This window comes from Anopheles moucheti, chromosome 3 (genome assembly GCF_943734755.1).
Source record: "Anopheles moucheti chromosome 3, idAnoMoucSN_F20_07, whole genome shotgun sequence".
Taxonomy (NCBI): domain Eukaryota; kingdom Metazoa; phylum Arthropoda; class Insecta; order Diptera; family Culicidae; genus Anopheles; species Anopheles moucheti.
The window spans coordinates 11,342,677-11,365,578 of record NC_069141.1 but is presented as its reverse complement, the minus strand read 5'-3'; the positions used below and the strand labels follow the sequence as shown (position 1 = coordinate 11,365,578).

General features: G+C 46.7%; 2 protein-coding genes and 1 pseudogene across 2 annotated transcripts; 1 reads left to right on the top strand and 2 right to left on the bottom strand.

The window, feature by feature from the left end:
• Positions 1-881: 881 nt before the first annotated feature.
• On the bottom strand, positions 882-2,450 carry LOC128304974 (odorant receptor 43a-like). The gene is made up of 6 exons (XM_053042228.1): positions 2,163-2,450; positions 1,576-2,093; positions 1,416-1,515; positions 1,260-1,349; positions 1,028-1,180; positions 882-950 (listed from the first exon to the last, which is right to left on the bottom strand). Exons 1-6 carry the CDS (start codon positions 2,448-2,450, stop codon positions 900-902), a joined length of 1,200 nt encoding a protein of 399 aa, XP_052898188.1. The 3' UTR covers positions 882-899.
• Positions 2,451-15,257: 12,807 nt separating this feature from the next.
• On the top strand, positions 15,258-20,172 carry LOC128300982 (endothelin-converting enzyme homolog). Its single transcript, XM_053037261.1, has 5 exons — positions 15,258-15,269; positions 16,613-16,877; positions 16,956-17,473; positions 17,543-17,961; positions 18,042-20,172. Exons 1-5 carry the CDS (start codon positions 15,258-15,260, stop codon positions 19,195-19,197), a joined length of 2,370 nt encoding a protein of 789 aa, XP_052893221.1. The 3' UTR covers positions 19,198-20,172.
• An 81-nt stretch (positions 20,173-20,253) lies between these two features.
• On the bottom strand, positions 20,254-22,619 carry LOC128304773 (prostasin-like; annotated as a pseudogene).
• Between the last annotated feature and the right edge of the window lie 283 nt (positions 22,620-22,902).

The window sequence follows — 22,902 nt, the reverse complement described above, 5'->3', positions numbered from 1 at the left end:
AACCACAGCAGTACTGTGGGTGTGTTTTTTTTTTGTTTGTTTCGTCGATTTGGGGAATGCATTCTTCAACAAAAAGGCAGCAGCAGCAGCAGCAGCAATCGTTCTCGTTTTCTATCGGTCGAATCATCGGGGTAACTGCGGCGGGAATGGGGTAGTGCGAAAGGATAGCATCATTCTCGAATTTTCACAGCTCTTCACACACACACTCGCACGGGACCGACGTGCCGGCCGAGGTGAAACGCGGTGAAGCAAAGCGCGAAATGTGACGCGTGGCGTGGCGAAAACAAAAAAAAAATTCCACACGAAATTATGATTTCCCATTCATTCATGTTAATTGCAGGGGCCAACTTGTGGGTCAACGCTTTATCCGTTCGCCGACCGCGCCCTTCCGCGTCCCGTCCCAGCGCGGGTTCAGAATTTATGCTCGCCGAATTTATTATGAACTAATACTTTAAGCATATAATCATACCGTAGCGTTATGGTGGAACTGTTGATTGTACCACAATCTGGGCCAGGAGGTTGAATGCCATTCCCTATGGCGATCCCGATCGTGCCACAACTCGTTGTGGTGGTTTGCCGGGAATCGGGGTTGAGATTATGATTTCATTCCCCGAAGGGAGTACCTTTTGGGGCGTTTTTGCAATGTGAGTTCTTGTTTTTCGCTTTTGATGGTTTGTTTATTGTGTGTTGCTTTGTGATGCTGCAGTTCGTCGGGATTGATTTTGCTTATTGTTTTAATGCACGGCGTTTCTATGCAGTTTAAAGATGCTCAAAGCCAAAAGGGATTCGTGTGCTCGTTAGCGGTGAGTTAAGCCGTTAGACAAATTGATAAATTTGAGAGCTAGCAATCACAAGAAACATTATTTGTGGCAGAAAAATGATGCCGAACGAGAAGAACATTAAGATACGTTCTGCAAAACCATCAGATAGGAATAAATCTTCTTGTATATCTGTGAGAAGAAAGGACGTACAGATAAACAAGAATTGATAAATTAAGCTGATTACACGCTTAGCTCCACAGAAATACCTCCACAAAGTTGAACAAATTAATGGCGTAGAAGCCGTCTGAGAGTACAATCGGATGCTGTGAGGCGAGCAGTACCTGTTTCAGGGTTTTCTGATGATTCGTCGATAGCCCGTACCAGTTCACGTTGTATATCTCCACAACAAGTTTATCGTTCTAGAACGGAAAGGTACGGATGAGCGGAATATATGAGTCATTAATTGGACATTACCGTTGGATGAAATGATAGAACTACCTTAGAAGAAAGGAACGTCCCCAATGCACAACTGACGAACAGCTGAATTGTGCAAATCAAGCAAATTGCCATTCCTGGATACCATGGAAACTGATGGAAACATTAATTAGTTTATGCAATAACAATGAAATAGAGTCGAAAACCCATACTGCATACCCTAACGACAATTGCAAGCGATGCTACTAGCTCAAAGATGATGCAGCTGAAGCTAATGAAGAACTGTTTTTTGAGAAGCTTATCCATGTCCGTAACATACCTGAAATATGAGCGAATAATTATTGCAATACACAACCAGCTGTGTGGCAACTCCACTTACTTGGTGTGTTCCAAATGTTTCTGCACAATTTCACCGAGAAGATCGGTAATTTTCTCATCGTTCTCACCGGAACCATTGCTGTCTATAAGCTCCGTAAGACGGCGCAGATAGATAATGACAACATCCATCTGTCCCGTGGCGTTCACGATCAGAAACAGCAGGCAGCTATCACACGCCATCAATCCGATGCAACCCTCCGACACCTGTATGAACTGATACACCCAGTTAATGGCGAACCCGACCGGTGTGCCGTAGTCGAGAAAGGGCAGATAGAATCCAAACGCTAGCGCCAGCTTACGCTCCGTCAGCGGTATCAAGATGGCGTACGAGTAGATGGCAATCGCTACGATCGAGAACGCCACGGCAAGGATCCGTATAAACACCCGGCACATTGCGGCCGTGTGGAAGAGCGCTTCTTCGACTTCCGGAAAACGTGGAGCCAACTTAAACCGGGCCACATTGTACAGATGCAGATCGTTCAGCTCCGGGCAGGTGAAGGCTTCAATCTTTACCAGACCCTGCAGTGGAAATAACGACCGGGAAGTTTGGAAGCATTCTGGCTCCAGCTGATACTAAAGGCACCTCACCTGTATGGCGACACCCAGCGTGACAAAGCAAAACACCACATCCATCAGCGAACCCCAGACGATCGCGATCGAGTAAACGTTCACAAACAGGTACAGTATCAGATCGGTCACCAGAAAGATTAGTCGGGCGTTGCGGCGTGTATAGCCCGGTTTCATCCTCTCACCACCGCACACAGCGAAACACTTGATCAACATTTCGCACGCACTGTCAAAGACTGCGGTTGGGGTTTGATACTGTGCGCGCAAAAGCGCCCTTTTACGCTTGAGGTATCGTTCCCAGATTTGCATTGTGATGCGATGAAGGGATGTGCTAGGATTGGCACCATACCGGGACGGTGCGTTAGCGTTTTAAATAGCGAGTGGTGGATGGAAATTCGTTGAATTCCTCTTGGAAAGCAATAGCAAAAGGGAATTTATTATAAGATGGTAATTAATTATGGAGGTTCTTCAAAGGTGGTCAGTATTGCAGCTGTTGCTTGCTTCAGGCTTGAAAAGAAGCAATGAAGAACACCCCAACCCCATCAACGATGAAAGACGTGTGAGAATAAAGCGATATTCAATGATTAATAAGTGTGATGTAGTTCTAGCATAGAGAAGTCAAACTCATTTTGACTCACGTGCTACTTGGCATGGCCTTGGCATAGGAGATGAACTATTTAAAAGTAAATGTTTTATCCAAGTCTAACAACCAATGTCCTTGAGATGCCTTGTTTGTACAAACTTGAAACGAAGTAGCTTCTCCAATATTTTTGTTAAATCTTTAAAGAAAGAGACAATCGATCAAGTGTTGCATCTACTTATTCTTTTAAAGGTTTATTTCGTTAGTATATAAACTGTCAATTCAAAAGATGAGAAACATAAAATGCATTTAATCATCATTCCTCATTAGTTTATAAATATTTAAGAATTTATTAATATATTGAGCTTTATAATTATTTGAAATCTAAAAAAAATTGTGGAAATTCAAGAGTATTCCTGGATAAAATTTATTCTATCAATAGAGAGTATTTTATTCATAGAATTCAAGAATCTTTGAGAGTTCTTGGATTTTATGGAATTCAAGAATCTCGGTGGTCGTATGTTTGACAAGTTTGATGTAGCTTCTTGAAACTTCTTCAAACTTCTCTTAATACATTATATTTTAAACTATCTGTCTCTCCGAGAGTATTTCTTTGTCAATTTATTATTTCGTCATGATTAATATTCTGCTATTAGCAACATAATTGATGCCTTAATTGGACGAACGATTTATTAAACTTCGCTTAAACCTTGCTTGCTCTTTACAGAAGCAGGCGATCAATGCACTTTATGGTTATCGAGATCGAGATAACTTCTGTGAAATATAAGCAGTCCCAATTCCCATCTCCTTCGGCAACACATGCCAACCTGCATTCTAATCAAGTGAAATGATTCATCACCGATCGACCGTCCGCTAAATGAAGCACTTAGTTATGCATCGGAAATTGATGATTACGATCGCGTTATGATCGCTTTAAAAAAAAAACCCCGGGTTTGCTGCTGTTGAGCAGAGATGCAAATTTCGCATGAAGAATTGATCAACATTAGAAGCATCATTTTCGGAGGCAAGGTTTTGCTCCGAAAAGTGCTTCAATCCACCCAAACGGTGCGCAGTTTCGTTCCGCATCGAAGGTTTTTCGCATGACCGGCACCACCGACTGCACTTTGGCAGTGTGCAGCATATCGGTGCACCCTATTGCATCGGAATCAATTTTTCATGGCATTTTCACGATTACGACCCGGCCGTAGATCGTTTATCATCGGTGTAACTAACGCCCCCGGAGTATGGGAAAGCAATGAAGAAGTTTTGCATGAAGCCGAAGAAGCAGCAAACCTTTTTCGGGAGGTTTGTGCTTTGTGGTGCAACGTGCCCTCGCTCTGCGTCCTTTGTGGGAAATGTGGATTTTGTGCGCTTAATTGTGATGTTATTTATAGTTTATAAATTCACTTTTAACCACAGACATTACCGGAATGGAATGGAATCTTGGGAATTGAATTACACGCAAACTCGTCCATTTTTAGCTGGAAGAGCGCCCCACGGTTCAGGCTTGGTTGAGTTTTATACAAGGAAAATAAATGCTTTTTCCACTGCACGGTCGATGGATGGATGGATGGGCCTCTCGGTGTGGTACAAATTAATGACTTTTAGGAATCGTTCCGAGGGAGAGAGAGAAAGGGAGGGTTTTGGTGTTGTTTTAATTTGCTATCGTTGCAATGCAAGAAATAATGTTTTTGTTTTACTTCTTCTGTTGTATTCCTACAGTGCAACTTACAGCCAGGATTGATTGTTACTTTTCCCAGAGTGTGTTCCGCAAGGGCCATAATCCGCCCTCTTCCAAACTCCCTCCCCCCCCCCCCCCCCCCCCCCTTTTGTGGGTGAGATCGAAATCGGGTTGGTTGGTGGTGCGATTTTAAGGCGATAAAGATTTACGACCGATCGCGATGCTTTTTGATCTTGCGAAGCTGCAACAAATGGATGCATTAAGGGAAGGACTGACTAATGGAAGACGTGCTGTGCTGTGCTGTGCGGTGTGTGGAAAAGCAATGGCAAACATAATTCAATTACCAAACCGAATCGAGCTGCATGAAGGACGAGGATCCGATTTTGTTTTCTTCTTCCGTAGCTATGTTTCATCACATACAAACGTTACCACACTGGGGAAGATGTTCAGATAGGATTTAAAGGTTTCGTGTTTCAACTTCTCCGGTCCACAACGGTCCGGTTCCGGGCACGAGAGTGTGTGCGAAACATATTATTAAGAGATTTTACATTCAATTAAACGAGTCAGGATCGTAAACAATTTTACGATGCGAAAAAAAATATGAGCACCAGGTTCCAACCCGTTTTTGGACTGGTTTGATGTCGAAAGAGAGGAAAATAATGCGATAGGAAGACGGGTGAAAGGTGAAACGAGGGCCGCAAAAAAGCCGCTTCAGGGGGTGAGCTTTCATATTCGTGCGTCTGCACGTGAAGACAATTCACACCAGTGTGGTGTAGCAATGGTTCCCCAAATCGGGGCCCCAACTCCTGCTTTAGCACCCATTACTCAGCCGCCTGAGCGTGACGTGTTTGGCGGGGTGGTGAGAACCCCACACGAGAAATAAACCCTTCTCTTGGGGGTTGACGTTAGTAAACTGTTGCCTTGATGTGGGCACAGCTTACAGTGGCCACCGTTGCAAGTGGATAAAAACGTACCAGCACTGATAAAGCGATCAGTTCTGAGTTTGTGTTGGGGGTGTGCTCTATGCGATAAGTAAGTCTTAATTGTAAGTCTCTTTTGTTGTGCTTAATGATGGTTTTGTTGGAGAAGAGGCAGTCATATAAATATTAAAAAAGATTAGTTAACACTCGAAGTCATTTTGAATCGATCATGATCCTGATTTATACAACCAACTTTAGAGATTCGTGTACCTTGAAAGAGGCATGATTTTTTTGAGTTTTATAAACCTTTAGCTATTCTTAAATCTTAGGAGACTTTCGAATCCTCAGAGAACTCCTCAGTTGTTTCAACATTCATATTATTCTGAAGTCCATGAGTCCTCGAGAGGTCTAAGTTCGCCATTTGTGGCTATCTTTGATTTGTTTTCTCCGTAGCTTTATGTTCAGTCCTGCATACGGGTAATTGGTCCTGATGCGATTTGGTACCGGTTGTATCGTGTGAAGATCGACGCTGTTAGCTCTTACACCTATACCAAGTTCAGATTGTTTTTAACCTTCTTCCGATAACTATATAACCTATATAAGTCGAAGCTTTGAGAGAATTTAATATTCTCTTCAATACCAGTGACGCTTCGTAGGTCCACTTTGGTTGTTTTCGTTGTGTTTTGTGGGTTGCCAACTTCGGGTAAAATCAAGTCGAAGAAGTAATCGTTATATTTGTAAAAAATAGCTCTTAAAGGATTCGATAAGGGTTTAATTCGTGATAAAATGATAAAAGGCAGGCATAAGCATTTGTTTTTGTACAAGATTCGATTAAAATGACGAAATGCTTCTTTAGATATCTCGTCTTTCGAAGATGGTCAAATGAAAGTAATGTCATAGCTCCCCATGGTGGGTCATTTCAAGATGGATTGCATGAAAACTTTGTTCTCCTGGAATGTCCTGAGTTAACTGAACATGATGTCGTTAGAATATCCAGCGGCGGGAATTGGACGAACAGGGCATCTTTACCATACAAAAATTACATTACCTTGAAAGAGCATCGCTAGACGCTATTTAAAATGGAATCGTTCCACCATTGATTGAACTCAAGCGCACACACCACCACCAACCACCAGTGTTCGATTTCGGCGTTCGTGCTGTGCAAATCCCCACGTCTAGTTCGTTTTGCAATTTCTTCCACTTGGGCCATGGGCACGATGAAAGTTAACCAACGGCAAACCCACCCCACATTTCCCACACTCCGCACCGAAACGGGGAAAAGCTTCAAGTCATTGGCGACACTTCTCTGTTTCGGAATATTGCCTCCCCACACACGCACAGGCAGGTCCTCACTTCTTCCTCCCCCGGGCTCGGGGATGTACTCCACCAGCACCGGCTAATCAAAGCTCTTCGTGCTTAATGATATCGCTGCTCGTCGGTGCTCGTGTCGGATTGCTTCATTTTAGATTCCGCTCGAGGTTCGGTTCGAGGGGGCCCGCCGGGATGCGAGAACTTCGGATGGGGAGAGGGGACACAGGGTTTGTATTAAGATCTCGCGCGAAACTTTCGCCTCAAGTCTGACTAGGAAGATGCTCGCACCCCAACGAGCAGTCAGCACTTTCCGGTCCGGCGCGGTGGACGCAGGAAGGGTACGCAATACTTTCGCTACGCAATGGCCTTCGAGTGAGGGTGAGCGACGGGGCGACCGGGAATGGGGCCCCCGGGGCGGGTTGTGGTGGGGTTGCGTTACATAAAGAATAATACAATAATATGGCTAATGTAGGCAGACTTGGTGTCGCCTTTTAAGATCAGCACAATTCCGCTTGTCGGTGGTAAGGTTCGCGGTACGCAACTAGGGCTCGCACTAGGGCCCGCACTGCCGCACACATACACACAGCGCGACACGACGCTTGCAGTGCGACGGGGTGGGTTTTAGCATCTTATTTCCAAGGAAACCCGGACGGCCCTGGTGTCCAGTCGTCTTTTTATCCGCGGTTCCGTGTGTTCCGAGCAGTTCGCAGTTCCCACGCTTCCATTCTTCCGTTCACGCCCTTTCAAATTCTGCCACCCTCCCCGGATCGAATGTAGATGAGTTGGCACCCTTCGATTGGGCACATCCCGTGACACGTGTGCCATCCGTGTGATGGAAGCGAAAAACAAACGATCGTTCGTGTCGGATAGGCGGCGGCCGGCCAGAGATTAAACGCTTCACCATTAGTTGCCGGGTGTTGCCAACGCTGTGAAGGAGGAAAGTTACTTTTCCCTTCCCCGTGCCCTTCGAACTTCCCAACAAACGTCGAGGACGGCGATGATGATGATGCTGACGATAATGACGACGAATGGTGATGAGCTGAAAGGGTCGCAACGTGCAACGTCAGCATGCTTCTAATCAGTTCATCGAACCATTGTTTAGTGGGTTTTGTGTTGAAATTTCTACGGAACTCTCTCAAAGGGATTCGCGTTCCTGGAAAAGTGATATTTAATAACGCAAATGGAAAATGCTGCACTTCTCGGTAAAAGAACAACGCGGACCTCAGGGGGGGCTTTAAAAATTCCTGGAAAGGACTTCAATTGTTCAGTTCTCGCAGTGCAGCTTCATAGCGTGTTGGAAGTAGGTGGTAGGAGCAAAAATAAAATCGTAATACTTTTGTGAGCTAACAAAAGCGGACTGTTTATTCAATTTCAATATGCTGTCCGCAATTGTCCGTCAAAAATCCTTGTTAGGGGCGCCATAGATTGGGGTGCCCTTTTGTGGGTAAAGGGAAAAAAGAAAGGACACATTCGTTTCGTCCATCGCTTAACGCACTGTAGTAACGGAGGCAGATTCACATCCGACCGTGTAGCGGGATGCTGTTTTGGGATGAAAATGACTCAACTTTGCCTCTGCCGACAGGCAGACGACGACGGTCGAGCACCACCACTACCAGCTGGGAAGTACCGTGTCTACATAGCTTACTCGTTCTTTTTTCGCCCAGCTTCTTCGGACCGCTGGGGTGGAAGCAATTGGCAGAATCGGAAGACACCGGGCGGGAAAATAGATTCATTTTCCATCCCCCATTCGACTCCGCTCATCCCCCCCACCCGAGGGTTAAAGTTTTGCATGTTTGTAATGCTAATCTTTGCCGATGATTGTGGGCTGTGGTGAGTGTTTGAAGGACATTCGCGACGTTTCAGGACTGATCGTCGGCTTGCATTGGGGGGCCAATACCGTCGTTGGGGGTTTTGGGGCTGGTGTTCTTTTGCCGAAAACACAATGTCGCGACTGATAAATGGCCCTTCGGTGGGGTGCGTGTGTGTGTGTTTGGGAAGAGGGTGATGCCGGGAAGGACCTCGAGAGAAGAGAAAAAGTCTGCAACGTGTGTATGTGTGTGTGTGAGTGCACGCGCGCGAACGGATACAAATGGGTTTGCAAACGAACACCCGGCTCCATTTACACATCAGACATCCCCATTACTGGAGCTTCCGTTTTGAGTTCGGGGTTTGGAGGGCTGGCCACGAGTATGCTGACATTTTCCGGGGGCGTGTCGGGACAATTTAACGAACAAGAAATATGCAAACTTTATTCATTTACTCGTTCCCAATTTTTGGGCTTTGTGGTGGTCTGTTCTTCCTATTTTTTTTTCCTTTGTTTTGGTGGGCCACAGTCTAGTCATGTTGGCAGTAAGTGGATGTTACAGTGTGCCTGCATTTGTTCGACGCGCTTCATTTGTATTAAGTGAGACTTTTTAATGAGATTAACTGTTGTGAATCGTTGATTAGCATTGTCGCAAAGTCTCGTAGCCCGTTGTGGGACTTTGGCTTTTGTAGGGCAAAACCACGTTGACTTCAAGCGCTATTTCTAAAGTACATTTAATTAATTTGTCTAATGATATGTGTATAAATATCTGAACAGTTACTACATCTCATTAAGCTCATGAAATAGCCCGTCTGAACATTTGCTCTTCTTTTTAGGAAATATTTTTATGTGGTAGCAATTTGAAAATAAAAAAAAAAGCTACACCGTGCTCTAATTTAAAACTCTTGTATTCCGCTATTCCCAAAATCAATTTTAAATCTGTTGAACATGTTACGAACGGAGTAAAGTCCATCGTTTCCATCGTTACCTCCAAAAGGCACTGGTCTAGTAGGTCGGATGTAAAGGAATATATCATACATAATTTATAAACGTTTTTACCCTCCCGTGTGTGAGTGTGTCTGCTTGTATTTGTTAAAACAAATAATCCATACTATAAAGCACAATGTAGAGTTACCACCAGTCCACTAGAATTGCGTCCTGACACCGATAGCAATCCAATGCGGGGGACGATGGACACCGGTCGAAACACACCAGAGGTACAGTGCCTACTATGGTGAACGATATCCTATGTTACCGTCTTTTTCTTCCACCGGGTATATGTTTTTTTTTCTTCGCGATCGCCCTCGCGGATGGAGGCGCATGGTGTGCCCATATGTGGCCCGGTACCCATGCCACATTCCGCCAGCAGACGCTCATCCGCTCTGTTCGCGTCGATGAATAAATAAGATTCACTCTCGGGCAGAAATTTAATATGCCCTTTTTGTTTATTTGCATATTTCATAATTAGAAATGGAACACAGAGCACCAAGGAGGAGGTATGGGCAAACTGTGGTTTGAAGATCGCACCGTTCGGGAGTGGGAAATTAAAGAATCATGGTACGGTTCGGCAAACAGATGGTTTATATGGTGCTAAAGTCAGCGCACATTGTGCGGCTGAGTAATCGATATGGTAAAAATCAAACACTATGGCTTTAGCTCACCATATGGTGGATGAAATCTATTGCTAAAAGAACATATTCATTCGAAGTCGAATGTGATGCTAAAAAAGCAGTAGTTGGAAAATGTTAAACTTATTAAAAAAATACGAAGAATGTGTCGACAATGGTTTTGGACACGCGAGCGAAATATCAGGACATTATGGAGCTCAACAAATGTAGAAATTGATATATCTGAGAGCCACCGCCAGCCTAAAGTTGAAGGTTAGTTCTGTTATTGTTATAGTTCGTTAATAATAGACATATTCTTAATTTCCTGGTATTTGTTTTTTAGTATTTTAAATTTCCTAGAGCTACTTTCGTTCGTAAGAGTGAAGGCAATTTACTAAGCATGTCAAAGGAACTCCTCTTACTTTGTAATAAACGATTGCCTATTAACTGCATTGATGAAGAGCCATGTTCATTGGAGTTCTTTGTATTGTAAGAATCCAATTAATTAACATCAGGAAAAGATTTTCTCATCTTAATGAGTTGCTACGCTACGATGTATAATTAATATTAATATTAATTAATAATAATAATAATAATAATAATTACGGTGAATCAGTCTACAACTGCACGGAACTTGGGGTTCTGCCCCAGAATATGTAATGTCATTATGCAACTGAAAATGTTTACGGTTTAATGGTGGTAATTTTTTCCATCCCCAAACACCATGTATATTTAATCTTGCATCATCACGAGTTTGCTCTGGTACAAATTACTCCGTTGATGGAAGAAGCAGATCCGTCAGGTGACGTAGCGGGTGACATTGGAATGGATTCGGTCACCGATTCGATACCTTCTCGGACCGGTTCAAAAGTTGGTTCTTCTGCAGTTAATAGTGTACTCCGTAGCCCGTAGTCCGTATGATGGAAAATCGATGACAATTAAATAATTGAACGAATTGCTTTTCTGAATGCAAATTATCATGACCATCTGCTGTGAATGTCACCAGAGGAAGTAAGCCTTTTTTTTGGACTTCATGGCGTAATACGTGCACACAGCATCATGGATCAATTTTCGGGCACTAAGTTACTGCCCAGTAGTAGCCAGTAATCGATAGTCGGTTCTTGGCTGGGCAGTAAATTGTACCTACGTTCCGTATTCCGTAGTGTTTCTCTCGCTCTCTCTCTCTCTTCGGGGCATCCCTCCTCTTCCGGGCTCTGGTGACAGGTGTCTGATGTTCTGAGAAGTGAAATGTTTGTACCAAAATCGAGCCAGACATGCACGAAATGCATCACGCTAGAGAAAGAGCCGAAAGACTTGTTTGACGCCGGAAGGATGAAAGCGATTTCCCATGAAAATGGTTACTGTGGCTGTGTCTGATGGGGTTCAGTAAATGTAGAATTGCACCGCTGGTCTAGCGTCGCAGGGGATGGAAATGTTACTTTGACATTGGAACGGTGGTTGATGATATTAGTCCGCTCCGGTACCGACGGATGCACCAGCATTGATGCCACATCCCGATGGTACGGGACGATACTACTTGTACAAACGCTTTACGTACCGATACGGGCAACCTCACGATGACTTACTGTCATCGCGAGAGCAAACAGATTGTGGAATGAGCACTGATGAGATTCGGTTGACGATGCAGCGTACCGTAAATAGAATTTAAATTAACGATCACATCCATCGGTGTGGCTCTGTATTCTTAACGCAATAAACACGTTTTAATAACAAGAATAACTAAAAAAAGGACTCATTAATGCACAATGTTGTTCCAAACTGTACAACGATAAACTGGCAACAAATTGTTTATGAAGTTTATAAAGCGAAGAGACGTTGAAAGTTTGGCCGTTGTTTTCGAGTTGTTTGATAAATTTATAATTATGGTGGCGCCCTGAAGTTGTGCCATTTTTCGTGAGCTGTCAGGAAGATAATTTTCCAGTTTTTCTCAACTTTACCAAAAACTACAGTTTCGGTGCCGAGCGACACTCCCAAAAATGTCGATACCAAAATCGAGCGCGTGTTTCTTTGACGTGACGACGAGGCCACGGCGTGATCCACAACGAACGAAAAGCGCTCCAGTGGCAGGTAAAGTTGACAGTTTGTGTGCAACAACCACCACCAGCAGTGGCAGCAACAACACTCCAAAACCAAACATTGAGGTTTTCGCGTTTCCCATGTCTGGACTAATCTGTGGCGAATGCTCGTGCAAAATGCTACAACTCCCTGAGCAAGGAACCTACGCGGTGCGGTAACCACGCCGAAACGGCTCCATACGATCGTTCTGATCCTCGGTCGCACACAACCACAGCCGACCGTATGTCATCACTTCCGTAGGCTGGTCGGCGCTAATCGGAAGGACACAAATCCATACACCCCCCCACCGGCGAGGAGGGTTCGAGTGAATAGCGAACAGTTCGAATTTGACTGTACAATGCATCGTATAATTGAGTTTGGAGTTGTGCAACCGGAACCGGACCGCCACCGGGCATAAAAGCTTTTCGTCGCTTTTATTTGACTTTAAATTTGGGTCATCAAAAACCCGGAACCCCGGTTTCTTCGCGAGATCTGACGGAATTTGTCGCATCGTGCCGAATGGGCTACGTGTCATCTGGATGGCCGCCATGGGACCCGGTATCGGGCATGCCGGTCCCCTTTTGAGAGGCAGCTTTTAATTTTCTACGCTTGCCATCGGGGATGTCTCTAACTCTCGGTACTGCGCGTACAGCGCACCGGAAGGTCAGCGCCAGCAAGCCGGTGGTTATTGTTGAAAAGTTGCCCGGCAAGGATGAACGCCGCCAATGGTCAGAATGTTGGCGTTGGTCCTATTGGGTCCTATTTTGTTGCACGAGATCGCATGTGCAAGATTTGTAATCGAAATTTGCGAAGAATATCGTACGCCTATTTTATGAAGTCTGAAGTCTTAACGGCTCATGTGATGAAGTTGAACCAACTCCCAAAGTGACTAAACCGACCTTTTGAAGACATTTAGCTCGGGGGGGAAAAATTTATAGCATTTTATGCATATCTGCAATTCAATGTATCTTGCAATCGGCCCTCTCCCTTCGAGCGCATGTGACAGCCAAACTGCAGCATACATGTGCACGAACCGTGCACAATGGTGCATTCCGAAGGCGATAGTTTGCACCTACTTATGTCCGTATCTATGTCCAAACGTCTTTGTCGATTGGTGGGTGGTCTGCTTAACTGCTCCAAGTATTCGGCAGATGGCCAGGAATTCTATTCTTTTCATGTTTGTCTCGCTTTTCTTTTTTTTCGGTTGCTCCTTTCATTTGCTTTGAGCGTAATGGAAATCGGTCGTGGAGGAAAAGATTTCCTCGATGTCCGATGGCGTCCTGCAACCAATAGGCATTGCTGTTATGTTTTTTTTCTCCATTCTTACTCCGCGTGAGTATAGTGCTTGTTTCGGTAGTAGTAGCGGTAGTAAAATTATTTCTGTCCTAGTTTTGGAGCGAATATGGAAATGTCAGAGCGAATGGGAAAATTGTGTCGGAAAATTGGTAGCAGGATTCGTTTGGAGAGTGAAATGTTTTTTTTTTGTTTCTACTCTGTCGAGAGGCATCAAACGTGAGTGAGCAAATGAGAATGAGAGAGAGAGAGAGAGAAAAGGATTCCCCTTCAGGAGATTTGAGCTATTTCAGGATTTTAGATGAGTGTCGGACTGTTCGGCTGCAATTTGAGTGCCATTGAGTGTAATAACGGAAGCGCATTTTGAACGCTATTTGAATTTCAAATGCCATTATTTTTTAGTTTTGTCAATTGAACATACATAAGCAATATTTCATAAACAAATTATTGTTTTATGAAATGTGAAGTTATGACATGGAATGCGATCTTATAACTTCGCATTTCATAAAACAGTAATAGATGAATTACAAGAATTATAGTTTGCATTGCTTTAAATGAAGAAAAGAATAGAGAAATACATGACCCATGAATAACAAAATCATTTAAATAATGTGTTTAAATAAAAGATACTTATTAGGCTGTAAAGAATAAAATAAATAAACATCATTCGCCTATTTGTTTGGATGGAGTTCTACGCATCCGCGTTGGCTTGTAATGTAAGAATGTAACGCCTGTAGTTCCGAGATATGAATTCTTCAAACACTACAAACGCATTAATCAATAAGATGATATCACATGTACCGGGAAAAATGTATCTTCCATCGGTTTTGCGCCATTCCGACCGCTCAGCTCAAAGCTGGGAAATTGTTTATGGAAAAAACACTGTTTGACAGGTAGCGGAAAATTACCCCACCGATTGCTTTGATCCCGGTGGAGGCGAAGCAAGGAAAATTCGTTCGCTCGCTCGCTTCGTTTCCAGCTGATTGCGCGCCCTAGCTGACGGATGCCTCTAGGCCGACATGCCGTACAGTAGTGGCGGTGTGCCGCAAGCAGCGGGGAGCGAAATTGGGTGATGGCGGGTTTGTTTTGGTATCCAATTTCCCGGCATTTCGTAGGCGTCCGTTACGCGCCCCGCACCACAGCAGGCAGGGAGCTTACAACTGACAGCTCGAGAGCACGGCCGTCGGACGCAGCCGCGATACATTTGACGGTTGTGGCGCATGTCAGGTGCAACTATTTTCATCCGTTCCTTCATCAATACAAACCATTTTTTCGGGCACGCAACCGAAAAGGGCCTAGGTCGGTGCATTTACTGGTGCGGTTTGTGGTGTTTTGTGAGTGTTTTAGTCGGTTTTAAAGCGATCGGGAAGGTTGAAGATTTGCAGTAGAATCTTAACGATGCAGATGGCCTCCACAAACCGCGTCAACCAGCTTCCGGCGGTGTAGCATTTTCTTTGCGAACGATGCGTTAAAGACACGACCGAAGCATCTTTAGCCCGGGTGGCCTACAAAGCGCAACCACAAGATCAGCACCAAAACGGTTGTTGCAAACGGATCGATAGTGTGAAAAAGTGAACTGCGTACACAAACAAACAGTATCCATCCGCTGGAAGCGAATCGCGACGAGATACACCTTCCAACGGGAATCGAAGCGCAATGGCCCCTACAATATGGTAGCTTAGCAAGGGCCTAGACTTGGGGGGGCTCGTTTTAACACGACGCGTAAAACGATAACGGGGTAGCGCTCCGGCCAGCGGAACACAGTGTGCGTTGGGAAACTCGGTGGGGGGCGCGAAGGAAGAAATTTGTGTGCCACCACCCAAAAAAAAAAGAAACATTCCAGCATGTCGGTTCAGGTGAGTACACTGGGCAACACATGCTGAATGTGTTGCAGCGAAACGATAATCAGCTCAGATGGTGGAACGGTTTCACGAGTGTACTTGTGCGAAAGAACACACACGATAAGATAAATGGGTCGCGAGCGCGTTTTTGATGCGTCTGGGTCAACGGTAGCGCATCGGGTTTTTGTGAGATGTTGGACGAGCGCAGGGGATTGTCCGTTGCGGTGCCGTTCAATATGGTTAACAGGTTGTGCATTGTGCATTATTGCACGTTCCAACAATCCAGTCAGGGGCAGCACGGGATTGAGATGAGTTGCTATCTCAGTTCCACTTACAGTGCCATTGTTTTAACAGAAGCCATTGTGTTTGGTTGCTTGACTGGAAAGAGTTCCGAGTTCTGGACATACTAAGTATGTTTTAATGTAAACCATCGCCCCTAAAATACCTCCCACATATTGTCCCCAAACAACTCCTAATGCGACACGCCTGAACTCACGTAAATTTGGTCGCAAATACTCGTAAACTTCACGAGACCATTTAACGGGTAGCTCACCTTATAATTATTTAGCTTGGTATGGCGCGAACCCCCCATCGCCAAAACACGTGAATCGCACAAAGATGCACACCCGTCCCGGAAACCGCAAACATTCGCTAATCACCGTCACGTTTGTGGTGGTCTGTATGAGCTAAAAGTTCATCAGGAACATCTTCCAACCACCATCGAATTCACCCCCTCTGGACAATATGGCGAGGATGGTAGGGCGTTTCTATTTCGGTGGACATTGGTGGTAGTTTTATGAATGAGCGGAGCGATGTTCGCCCGCAACCCGTGCCCGTGGCACCAACGCTTTATTAGCGAAGACAAATTGGTTGGGTTACGATGGTATGTGCGTCATGTGCGCAAGCGTAATCGCGAAACGGAGCGAAACGCAACCGAGCGGCGGACCATTGTTGGGTTTGGGTCTGGGTGCTGATAGGAAGGTGATTGTTTACAAAGATCGTGCACACCACTAGCAGCGCGGTCGCTCTCTTGGGCATGGCGGGCAAGATCGCGAACCATGCGCAAACAGTTAGAAGTTGATCGTGAGCACGGTGGGAAGTAGCAACTGCGCGCTCGGTTGCCGCAATTCGTGCCGGTTTGGTTAGACGCCATACCGCGGATCAAACGGTGGTGGTGGGAGAAGGGCCCAGAAGTCTCGCACCTAGTGGATGCCGTCCGCCTCCAAGCGTAGTTCGATACCAGTAGTGGTGGGTGTGCGTAAACGAGTAGCGTCATAACAACCGATCGTCGTTAATGTTAAAGCAGTTGGCAATAAATCATCGACTCCGCGCGCGCGCGGGGGTGAATCTTTTGACAGATGACGAGATATAAGCAGGCGCAGTTCGCGGACGAGGATAGTAGTAGCATCGGCTCGATACAGATCAATGAGACGACGCGCAGCCCTACGATGCACATCCGCTATCATGCCGCACGGGGCACCTCACTGTGGAACGCCCGGAGCAAGCTGGAGAAGGTCCTGCTGCTGCTGCTGGCGTTCGCGATCATACTGATCGTGGTGCTGAGTAGTCTGCTGGCGAACGATAGTACGCGCATTCTGCACGTGCGTCCCCACGTAGGTTCGGGTAAGACGCTCTGTTCGGGACCACCGTTCTGTAGTGTTTGTTGATGTATGAAACGTATTAAACCCCTCCTATCTGCAGATCCCTTCGGAGTGGACGAGCAGCTGCCCTGCCTCAATCAGCACTGCATCTTCGCGGCGAGCGAGATACTGCACTCGATCGACTGGACCGTCGACCCATGCGACGATTTCTACGCGTTTTCGTGCAACCAGTGGATCCGCAACAATCCCATCCCGGAGGGTAAGTCGATGTGGGGATTGTTCGGGAAGCTGGAGCAACAGAATCAACTGGTGCTGAAGAACGCTCTCGAACGGCCGCTCGCCGAGTTTAAATCGAAGGCGGAGAAGAAGGCGAAACTGTACTACCAGTCGTGCCTGGACGAGGATGAAACGATGGAGAAGCTGGGCGCGGAACCGTTGCAGAAGCTGCTGCGTCAAATCGGCGGCTGGAATGTGACGGCCAATGCGAGCGGGTTTGACGTGCAGCGGTGGTCGCTGCAGCGCACGCTTCAAACGCTGCAGATACGCTACAACATGGGCGGACTGTTCGGGTGGGCGGTCGGTGAAGATGATCGCAATTCTAGCAAGCATATCATTCAGGTAGGTTTTACGGTTCGGGAGCACCCCAACGGATCCGGTTAGTTTTGGAATTGTGCCATATGATTACAGATCGATCAAGGTGGGCTTACGCTGCCGTCGCGGGATAACTATCTAAACAAAACGGCGAACGCGAAGATACTGACTGCCTATCTGGAGTACATGACCAAGGTGTCGGTGTTGCTCGGTGCGGACGAAACAGACGCCCGGCGCCAGATGCTGGAGGTGATTGAGTTTGAGACGCGGCTGGCTAACATCACCACGCCGCAGGATATGCGGCGAGATGAGGAGACCCTATATCACCCGATGACGCTGGCAATGCTGCAGGAAAAGGCCCCGTTCATCAACTGGCAGGAGCATTTCGAGGAAGCGTTCCGGTTGGTACGTCGCAAGATTACCGAGAAGGAGCGCGTTGTGGTGTACGCTCCGGAGTACCTCGAGAAGCTGAACATCTTGATGAAGGAGTACACTGCTACGGACGAGAAGAAGATGTAAGCGGTGGCGGCGTATAGGTTGATCACTTGATTGCGCTCTTGTGACGCACCGTTGTTTTTTTTTTTTCGTTTTGCAGCATACTGAACAACTATCTGGTGTGGCAGACTGTTCGCACGCTTACTGCCTGCTTATCTAAAGCGTTCCGCGATGCATACAAGGGCCTGCGGAAGGCACTGATGGGTTCGGACGGTGGCGAGGAACTGTGGAGATACTGCGTGTCGGATACGAGCAATGTGCTCGGGTTCGCCGTTGGTGCCATGTTTGTGCGCGATGTGTTTCATGGTGACTCGAAACCGCAAGCGGAAGACATGATCAATCAGGTGCGGGATGCGTTCAAGGAGAACTTCAAGAATCTGGGCTGGATGGATGAGGAGACGCGTCGGCTAGCGGTGGACAAGGCGGATGCGATCAGCGATATGATCGGGTTCCCCGATTACATCCTACACCCGGAGGAGTTGGACCGAAAGTATCAGGATTTGACCATCGATCCGAAGACTTACTTCGACAACAACATCAACTACAATATCTACAGCTTGCGGAAGAACCTCGAAAAGCTGGACCAACCTGTTAACAAGACCAAGTGGGGCATGACACCGCCGACCGTCAATGCGTACTACACACCGACCAAGAACCAGATCGTCTTTCCGGCCGGCATACTGCAGAATCCCTTCTTTGACATCAAGAACTCCAAGAGCTTGAATTACGGGGCGATGGGTGTGGTGATGGGACACGAGCTGACACACGCGTTCGACGACCAGGGCCGGGAGTACGATAAGTACGGCAATCTGCACCAGTGGTGGAACAATCAGACGATCGAACGGTTCAAAAATCAGACGGAATGCTTCAACCAGCAGTACGGTGCCTACCGCATTAATGGCAAAACCATCAATGGGAAGCAAACGATGGGCGAGAACATTGCGGACAATGGTGGCCTAAAGGCGGCATTCCACGCGTACATTAACAACGAGAAGAACAGCTACACCGACACGGATACGTTACCGTTGCCGGGTGTGAATATGACCCACCGGCAGCTGTTCTTCGTGTCGTTCGCGCAGGTCTGGTGCTCGGCAGTGACGGACGAGACGACCACGCTGCAGATAGAGAAGGATTCCCACTCACCGCCAAAGTATCGCGTGATAGGTCCGTTGTCGAACCTGAAGGAGTTCTCCGACACGTTCCACTGTCCGCTCGGTACGGGTATGAACCCGAGGGAGAAGTGTGTGGTATGGTAAAGTGGTCCGGTCTCTGAGGGGTTTATTTATTATTCCACGTGGTGGTACAACAAAATGGTTGCGCGTTTGGCAGCCATCTTTACTTCTGTGCTTGATTTACGCATAATTACGCGGGAGGTTCGAGAGTTCTGTATTTTGTTTTGGAGGCTTTAACGACGAACTACTCCTGCTGTGTCTAGGTTATGTGTGCATCTCTGCCTCTGCCGAGAGCCCAGAGGTCCAGATGAGATTCGATTCACGGTCTTTCGGTGTATAAACCGAACGCCGTAGCACGAGTTACTGGTACCGCAACCACTCCATCGATGCCAAATTAGAAATGAAAAGAACACTACGTACGCACAGTAAAGCGCGACGCCTGCTAGGCAATCTATTTAGCATTTGTGTGTAAGGTGTACTAAGTCAAAGACAGCAACCAAAAATTAAGTAAGCAAACCAAAAAACTGGTCGGGTCAGCCGGGATGCAGTATATCTATTTTATTATCAACCTTTTCTACTATAGCGCTGGTGAATTTCGCAGCGAAAAGAATCCCTGCGAAGTGGTGAGTGTTGAAGACATTTTTCTTTTATAATTTTTTTCCAATTATTGTATCGGGGCGTAAAAAAATCAAACCAAACACTTAGAGTTAATACCACGTTTATAGTGCGCGAAACGTTCATTATTGTGATTGTATCTTAACCTGAGTAAGAAACAAATTAAGTAAGGCCAACAAATCGTCTACCAGTGTACGCGAGGGGACGGAAATGTGTGGAAAAGAAGGAAAAAGAAGGCAGTAACACAGGGAAACGATGATGTGGTAATTAAATATGACACTGCGGCTTGTGATGAGTTGGGTAGTCTAAGGTCATAGAAAGGGAATGGAAATTAAAAACAAAACCAAAAAATCATGCGAATTCCTATTAGCAAACAGACTAAAAATGTACGTTTTGTGTGGGAATCATCAAAATGAAATAAAACTTATCCTAGATTGTACAACTGTTCAACTGCTGTGGTGTGGTGAGAGTTTGTTTTATTTCTTTCCCACTTCAAACTTCGTCCATTGCCCTTTCGTTCCCTTCCTAACCTTGCCACACAATCTGCTCGATCCAGGGAAGAAATGGTGCTACCTTGATGAAGCGAATCTTGGTACAGGTTCGTTCGAGAACAATGCCGACCAATCGATCGTACCGGTCACCATCCGGGTTCTGCTGCATCACCATCGGCGCCAACAGCTCGTCGTAGCATCGTACGCTCCCCGGGGACGGTCCGGTTCGGCCACCTTCCAACGTTGGCCGGGCCGTCACCTCCGCCGACTCGATCGATTTGTCACCGGACGAAACATTCACGGCCGAGTAGAGCAAGATGTTCGGCAGGGTATCGCTTTCGGTACCGCCGGCCCAAAGGCACACAAACTGACAGGTGGACAGACTGAGAAATATCGTTTCAATTTTCAGACCAAACACAATGGCAAAACAAATCAATTCCGAACGATTGACGATTTGGGTTTGGTGTCGGCTGTGGGTTGGTCCCCCGCACGCACTGAATGCTGATACTTACGGCACGCTTCGTTCCAGTTCGATTAGCGCGAGATTGCTTTGGTCCTCCTGCCCGTCTTCCGGCCACGCGCCATTTCCGGTGTCGCCCACCGGCGGTGGGCTTTTGTTGACAAAATTCGGGTGTTGATGGAACGTCTTTATGTGGCAATCCATTGCCTGGCCGGCTACCTCCAGCAGAATGAATTGCACTGCCAGGGCAGGGACAGTTTTTGCGCATCCACCATGTGAGTGACCCGGACCGTTTGTGATTTATTCGAAATTGGTCGATTTATTATGTTTGTGGTGCGAGCCCCAAAGGTGGTGGTGGTGGAGGAGAATGGGGATGAGAGGGGTACGCATATCACACACACACACACACACAGATAAAGTATTCCTTCTTACCTGTGCTCCGATGGCAGCTGGCCGGTGCCAGTAGAAAACGGTCACTTATCAGAACGGCGAAGCAATCAATCACCAATCGAGCGTACCGGCTAGGAGCACCAGGGATGTGGACTGGCCGAACGACCGATGTCAGATATGAGAAGTCCTGTTGCCCCGAGCATCTTTCCCGATACGATTGACACACTGACAAAGGCACAAATCGGAATCAATTAACGGTGTGATGAGTTCGAGTACTCAATAGCTAAATCTCACTTTGTTCACTAATGTTTCTTGAAGGAATCGTTGATACGTTGTGATCTTTTGGCTGACTTTGGGCTAGCTGTAGCTCTTCCTGACTAGCCACGAATGCAATCCACTCCAGGTACTTGGGGATGCTGATAAATCCGGACAAACTGCGTGTGTTGCATCGAAACGGAGTACGGCCGTCGGTATCCTCCCGTACTCCAGTGAAGGCCACAATGCCTAGCGCTGTCCAACTGCCATTAAGGTTGGCAACGAATGCACCACCACTGTCACCGTTACAGACGTTCGTTCCTGTCATCCCCAAAACGAGACATTGGTGGGACGAACGGGAATATAATGGTAATTCTTATTTGACATACAGGGGAACGTTTCATAAAGAAGTGGACTTAATTAAGTCAAAGCCTTCTCAACAACTCATAATGTTACTCATTTGTGATGGAGCTTTTAAATTTCTACGCATGTTTTTGGTGTCAGGAAGAAAGGTTTGCTTCACTGGACACTACCTCTAGGCTACCTCTTAAATCTATTGCCCAAAAATCCTTGAACTCTTGAAACAAATTGCAATTAAGTTTACCATTTTCCCACCCAGCACAGAACATTCCCTCGTACAGGACGGGACCAAACAGCGAGGAATCACTCTCAAGACACCGGATGTAGCTGACCACTGGCATCGCGCTCGACCGAAGTGTCCTGGCCGGGACATCAAACTCCGTCAATCCCCAGCCCGCCACGATGCCAAACTGTACGCCGTGCAGTGCATTTTCCTGCACCGGCAAACAGATCGGTTGCACGAACTCCCCGAACTCAACGATAGTCCTCAGCGTCAGCAGGGCAAGGTCGTGCCGAGGTGAACCCACCGTAAAGTTATCGTGCCGATGGATCTTACCCACCCGATGCTCCTGGGAATGGCGGGCGTGTGTGAGCAGATCGTAAAGTCCCGCGCGGACGATCAGCTCGCTCGCCGCCAGCTGATAACCGCTGGGAGCCGTGACGCAATGGGCAGCTGTAATTACGATCCGTTCGCCCACGATGAACGCGCCGCAAGCGTACGAAATGGTGAGGTGTTGCTCCGTACGGTACAGCGCTACATGCCACGGAAACTGACCGGGCCAACTGGACCGTCCTTAGGTGATGGTGCCCGGTGCGGCAATAGGTCGCCGGCCACAGACGCTACTGGTGGCAGCGGTCGGATCGATTCGCCAGTGGATGGCAAGCGAGAGTAGCGCGACGAGGGCACTGTTGCGATACACCGACCGTTCACGCATGATGCGACCGGATTGACTGACAGCTCTGAGGTGAAGGTTGCCCACCGACGGGGTTTCGACTCGACCGGGGCTTATCGATCGAGATGAGATCGTGTGAAACGCACATAAACACGCTGGGAGGGAAAATCGTTAAGTAACCGCATGTGAGTCGGAATCATTATAATCTTTATGCTTTAAGATTTATTCGATGTTGAATTCAAGTTTTTCTAATAATTCCTTTATATTCATGCAATTATTCACCACTGTTCTGGCATGTGAAGGTCAGAGCATCAAAGTGGTTAGC